This window comes from Cynocephalus volans, chromosome 2 (assembly GCF_027409185.1).
Source record: "Cynocephalus volans isolate mCynVol1 chromosome 2, mCynVol1.pri, whole genome shotgun sequence".
NCBI classification, from domain to species: domain Eukaryota; kingdom Metazoa; phylum Chordata; class Mammalia; order Dermoptera; family Cynocephalidae; genus Cynocephalus; species Cynocephalus volans.
The window spans coordinates 153,850,359-153,856,625 of NC_084461.1; the positions used below are offsets into that span (position 1 = coordinate 153,850,359).

General features: G+C 57.3%; 1 protein-coding gene across 1 annotated transcript; it reads right to left on the reverse strand.

The window, feature by feature from the left end:
* Positions 1-1,107: 1,107 nt before the first annotated feature.
* NKX2-5 (NK2 homeobox 5) lies at positions 1,108-3,577 on the reverse strand. The gene is made up of 2 exons (XM_063083195.1): positions 3,247-3,577; positions 1,108-1,748 (listed from the first exon to the last, which is right to left on the reverse strand). The coding sequence occupies exons 1-2, from the start codon at positions 3,575-3,577 to the stop codon at positions 1,108-1,110; spliced, it is 972 nt and encodes a 323-aa protein (XP_062939265.1).
* Between the last annotated feature and the right edge of the window lie 2,690 nt (positions 3,578-6,267).

Sequence of the window (6,267 nt, forward strand, 5' to 3'; positions counted from 1 at the left end):
ACCTCTCTTGGGTCTAGCCTCTACCCTCAGCCAAGGCCCGCAATTGGTGGGTGTGGGATCCTGGGTGCACTTCCATCTGGAGTACTGCTGGGCTGCAGAGTCTGGGGAAGCTTGAGAAGAGCTTTCCATCTGTAAAATAGGCTAAGGTGTTCTTTTAAGGGGGATGAGTTAGGGTGTGCTCCAATCGCATGGGGCTCAGGTCCCTTCATTCTCCACTTAATGTCCAGCACTGTAGAACAAGGTCGGAAGCTTTTGGAAGGCACCCTTGGTTTCCGAAGTGAGACAGACCCGGAATCAAACCTGAGTTTTACTAGTACTGGCTATTTGCTCGCAGGCAAGTCATTAAACTTCTCCAGGCCTCAGCTGCTTAACTTTAAAATATAATCTACTTTTTGTTTTATCTCTCTTTCTCTTTTTTTCTCTTTTGGATTAATGAGGCATAAGACAATCCCAGAAAGTGCCTGACACGGGACCCAGCATGGATTCGTTCTCATTATTACCAGTATTATCAATTTGCCCACGGAATGCCTGTGCCTGCAATTCCATACCAGAGGGGCCGACAGCCTCTCCGCCCTCAGAAATTCAGTTTCTGAAGCGCCGCAAGCTGAAAAAAGCACACGTGCGGGGTCAGCTCACTCTCTTTAATGGGAAAGGGATCCTCATTTCTTACAGCAACAGGTAAAAACATAAATACGGGTGGGTGGGTGGACGGCGGCAAGGCTGCAAGTGCCCGGGCGCCCGGCCCAGGCTCGGGGAAGGGCGGCCAGACCTTAGGCCCTGTGTGCCCGGGCTCAGTCCCAACTGGCTGATGTTCGGTCTGTCGGGAGGGGGGGGGGGTACCTGTGGGTGCTCAGAGGGCACTCCCAGGGCGGCGACCTGGACACCAAGCTGCGGGATTACCCACCGCAGGCTGCGTAAACGCGGCCACAAACTCTCCCGCGCGCGGGGACAAAGGCGCACGGGGTGGGAAAAGTTCCGAGGCCTCCGTAGGAGTGAATATAAAATCCGAGGGACACAAGGTCGTGTCAGGAGCCCTTCCTCCCCCATGAGAGTCAGTGCCCCTCTCGAGGTGGGATAGGTCAGGGGCGCCCCAGGCGGGTCCCTTCCCTACCAGGCTCGTATACCGTGCAGCGTGGACACTCCCGAGTTGCCCTGCGGAATCCCAGGGCTCTGCACCGCGTTCAAGTCCCCGACGCCGAAGTTCACGAAGTTGTTATTGGCTGTGGCAGTGGCTGGCTGAGCCGGGGGAGGCCCGGCTGGGTAAGCAGCGGCGCAGCTGTAGCCGGGGTTGCAGGCCGCCCCACCATAACCCGGATAGGCGGAATAGGCGTTATAGCCGTAGGCGTTAAGGCCCACGCCATAGGCGGGCGCGTAGGGCGCAGAGTCTCCTAGGCATGGTTTGCCATCGCGCACGAGCACTGGCACCGCTATCCGGCGGGCAGGCGGAGGCGGCGGAGGGGGCAGCCCCACCAGCTCCAGAGTCTGATCCTGCCGCTGCCTCTTGCACTTGTAGCGCCGGTTCTGGAACCAAATCTTGACCTGCGTGGACGTGAGCTTCAGTACACTGGCCAACTGGTCGCGTTCGGGAGCCGACAGGTATCGCTGCTGCTTGAAGCGCCTCTCCAGTTCGTAGACCTGAGCCTGCGAGAATAGCACGCGCGGCTTCCTTCGCCGTCGCGCGCGGGGCCGCTCCGCGCTGTCTGCCTCTGGCTTCTCCAGCTCCACCGCCTTCTGCAGCGCGCACAGCTCTGAGGGGAAACAGAGAGGCAGAGAGACGCTTGGTCAGAGCGGCCCGACCTACGGAGCGCCTGGCCGGGGATGGGCCCTCGTGAGTGCCACCCTGTCCTGCTTGGGAGTGCCCAGCTTAGCTGCGGCACTCTGACGAATGCACTGGGCGCTACTGATACGGCTTGATTTTCGCTCGACAGTCAGCATTTGTTGAAAGCCTACTATGTGCCAGGAACGGCCCTACACGCTGGAGGACGAAACAAGAGGGGTCCCTGTCCTCATGCAGTTCACATCCGGGGGGAGGACAGACAGTGACTTAAGATTTCCGGAGGCAAAGAAAATAAAACCGGGTGATGCTCTGGGGTGAATTATATTAGGGCTACTTTGGTTTGAGAGGTTAAATGAAGAGAGCCTGAAGACTTACCCTGGCGTCGGTCACACTGTCTCAAAATTAAGGAACCGAAGAAACAGAAGACCCAGCAAGAGGGGGGATTGGTGATCAAAGGCTCTGGTGCGGCCGCCGCGGGGTTGGGGTTTGTGCAGCGCCCAAGAAGCCCCGGCTTTTCAGGCGGCCTAGGAATCTGCCCTGCCTGCTTGCCCGAGCTGGATTCAAATTGCCCGAGCCGCCGTGCCCGCCCAGAGATGTTCCTGGCCTTCTCTCTATCTCTAGATAAACCTACGAATCCTTTCCTGGCTCACCGCGGCCTTTAGTCCAGCTCCTCCGACTACCCAAGGTTAGCGCCCAGCGCACCCCTTTCTGCCGCCCGGGCTGGCCTTCCTATCCGACCCCAAGAGCCGATCTGGCCACTTTCCGCAGTTATCTCATTCACTACGCGCTCCTTCGTTTTCTGACATTTCCCACGAGACAACCTCTCGGCTCTGGTCGGGTCGGTAAATTGTGCTGGAAAAATAAAGCTAAGTCAGATTTCGGAGGGTCTGCAATATCCCATAAAAAAATCAAGACCCTTGTTCCCAAAGACTCCACTCCCCTGGCACAAAGGAGGAAAGGCCCCAGAAACCCGGGTCACGAGAGGGCAACAGAAGGTCCAGGACCGTCCTCCAGTTGTGCGCAAAGGTGTGTCTGTGGTGCAGCATTTAATTTCTGTTTAGCGCTTCTCTAGATCCTCGAAAAGATCCGTAAATCTGAAAGAGATTTAAAAGTCCCTGTTGCAGAGATGATCTATTTGTCTCTCTGTTCTACCACAAACTGATCGCTTAACTCCATAACAGATCCAAGAGCGGGCCGAAGTCGCTCCGAGCTTTGTTAGGCCGAAAAAAAAAAAAAAAAAATCGTCTGGTCTCCTGTTCCTGATCCTCTCAATCCGGCATTTCCTCTAAAGCTCGGATTGGATGCGGGGCACGGAGGCCCTCCGGACAACCTCGCTTCTCACATTCAGAGCGATCTGCGCCTCCGCGCATCTGCGCGCGTCTCCTTCTCCCGGCCTGAGTTTCTTGGCGGCGGAGTTTGGGGACAATAGTGACCTGGGAGGGGAGAGAGGGCTTGTGTTTTCTCCTCACCTTTCTTATCGGCTCGAGGGTCCTTAACCGGGTCGGGGTCTCCATAGGCACGCGGATAGAAGGCGGGGGCGGCGGGGAAGGCAGGCGAGCATTTGGCGGGCGAAGGCACAGGGCCCAGCTCTGCGCGCAGCTCCGGGAGGCCCGGCGCGGCCGCCTCAGGCCCCGCGTAGGCCTCGGGCTTGAAGGCGGCCAGCATGCAGGAGGCGGGCGCCAGGGTGGCCTCCAGGCGCGCGGAGAGCTCTCCGGCGGCCAGGCTGCGCTGCTGTTGCTCCAGGTTCAGGATGTCTTTGACCGAGAACGGCGTGGGCGTGAGTGCAGGGCTGGGGAACATGGTGGCAGCGCCAGTCTCACAGAGCCAGGTGGGCGGCAGAGAGCGGCGCTGCCCACGGCCCCTGGCCGCCTCCCTGCATGGTGCCCGCCGCCCGCCCCGCGCACCGGCCTTTCTGCTCTGGATGTGGTCCGGCAGCAGGTAGCGCTGAGCACAAGGGGCAGAAGAGGCGGGACCAGGTCGGAGGAGGGAGACTCAGATTGCCATTGGGCCAGGGGCCTCGTTGACAGAAGCGATGAGTAGTTTCGTGTCACCTAATATAGTCATACAGCTAAAAAAAAAAAAAAAAAAAAAAAAAAAAAAGAACCCCGCTCAGTTTTTTTAAAGGGGCCGCGACGCATTTGGAAGTCTTTCCTTTTGCTCCTGCAGCCCGAGATTGCTCCATAATATTAGCCTGAAAAACCTACCAAGGCGCATTCACTGGAAAGACATGATTCTTCTTTGAGTCTGGCCTCTGGGCAGTGTTGGGTGGGTCTGAGATTTGAAGAAATGTTCCTCAGCACCCAAAACAGAACGAGAGAGTGAAAGATGGGGTGGGAACCTGGTGGGAAGAGTTATTTCCAGTAGGCTTTATAACTGAAGATGTGTCTGACTGGAAAGAGAGCAGGGAGGACAGAGCTGGCTTTGAGGTGATGGGGGAGGGATTCTGGATAATTCTGGGGTTCTGTTTGGCTTGACCTACAGGGCCAATCATATCCCAGAAATCCCCTGTTCCCCAGGATCCCAGGCCCTGGGGGCTCCTGGGTGAGTCAAGCTGAAAGAAAGGGCAAGGAGTGTGATTGTGGGTGGGAGTGGCCACCTCTTACAGTCGTGCAAGTTGTACATAGCACAACTCCAGGGGGCAACATTCACTGCCAGCAGCCTCCCAGCAAAACGACTTTCCTCTTATTAATGAAACAAATCCAGAATCCCAGCCGGTAAGTTCAGCTTTTCAGAAAGTTGTCTTCTAGGGTGCCCAGCTACCAGTGGCCATTTCTCCCCCCTTTTCTGGAGTCCACCAACAACTGCCTCCCTTCTTTCTCTACCCTTCCTGCCTAGCAGCAAGGCCCTCAGGCATCTGCGAGCTCCAACGCCTCAGGTTCCCAGCCCAGGTTTAGCTCCCAGGCAGGCTGGGCAAGATATCTCTAAGGTGTCTGCGCCAGGCTGGGAGTGCGGTGCCCTGGCTGCGTGGTCAGGCACATGGGGGAAGGGCAGGACAGGTGGGGTGATCATATTTAGCCCAGGGTCAGTAAAGTAGGGCGCTTCTGTCAGGTAAATCTGCCAGGGTTTCAGAAGCACAAGCTACGTGGCCAGATCCTGCGCGGGTGGCCTCAACCCTCTGGGTCCCGGCAGGCCTTAGGGAGATCTGATGAAAGCTTCAGGCCTTCCCCCGCCCCCCATCCCGCCCCCCACCCCCGCCAACACCCCAGAGAGGCACTCTATTTTGTGTAGAATTTCGGGGAGGGTTGGGGCAGGCAGAAGGGCCCCGGGTTAAGGACGTCGCCTTACCCTATCGCTGGGGATGGCGAAGCTTGTCAGTGGAAAAGCGTTGAGTTTCCAGGAAGCGAGTTTGTGCAGGGAAGGCGCGGACAGGACGCGTGGACTTGCTGAGAATAGGGATGTGGAGGGCTCGGCTTGGCTCCTTGTGAAGGGCGAGTTGGAGACTCGGGAAGAGGAGCTTGGAGTAGAATAAAGGCCGCGCGGTGCAGGGCCAAAAACTAGCTAAAGACACCGCTTCGGCCCGGGGCGCCAGAACGCGCACCCAAAGGGCGGAGGAAACACGCAAAGTCTGGGAACAAAACGGTGTCTGCTCAGAACGTGAGTCTTGGGTCCTCCAGAGGGAAGGTGAGCCGTCGAGCAGCGCCGATGCAAGTGAAGGCAAGCATTGGCCTCACGTTGGGACCTTTCTACCCCTCACCAAACGTACACTCCCGGGGCCTGCGGCCTCTGAGCTAGGGCGAGGGAGAGCCGAGCCCTGCGGGGCAGTCCCCGAGGCACGCAGCGCCCTGACCCCGGCTTCCAGGCGCCAGGCGCACCAGGCCCGGGCCGCCGCGGGGAAATCTCGCCTCGAGTTTTCGAGCCAGGAACGACATGCGGGTTCTGGGATTGTTAGCCTGGTCTGCAGAGAATGCCTTTTCCCAAATGGGGAGCTTTCAAGTCCCAGGATCCCGTCTCATACCCCCACCTCTCCACCTCCCGACCCGGATTCTCCCTGGACGGGTCTGCAGATCAGCGGCCCCTCTGCAGCCCTTCCTCGCCACGGCTTTTGGCCACGTTACAGTTACTGCTCTAAACTAACCTAGCTTGGGGGCCCGCCTCGCCTTTGAAGATTGTTTTTGGGGGGTGGGAGGAGGGGATGCCTATCACCGAGGCGGTGACGTCTGGCAAACGAGCCACATCCGATTCAATTAAACATCTCTCTGAAAAGAGCTCGAGCTAGGGTCCTGGGAGCGCTGTTAAGTGAATCGGCTGGCCGGGCGGCTCGCGATGACAGTTTGAAAGATTAGTGTGAGCCGACGCCTGAAATATTACCGTTTAATGGTGGACATCAGGCTACATCCGGGATCCCTGTTTTTATTTTTTATTTTTATTTTTATTTTTGAGGTAGTTCTGGAGGAAAAAAAAAATTCAGCATTTCTTTGCAAATCAAGGCAGTGAAGATTTATCACCTATTTTAGGATATGGGGTTTCCCAGAGCTGACGGACCTGTGGAT

Excerpts from the sequence above, each read along its gene's own strand:
- NKX2-5 (XM_063083195.1), bottom strand. The coding sequence starts at position 3,577 with ATGTTCCCCAGCCCTGCACTCACGCCCACGCCGTTCTCGGTCAAAGAC. Across the intron at positions 1,749-3,246 it reads CCCTCGAGCCGATAAGAAAG|AGCTGTGCGCGCTGCAGAAG; the intron begins GTGAGGAGAAAA and ends GTTTCCCCTCAG.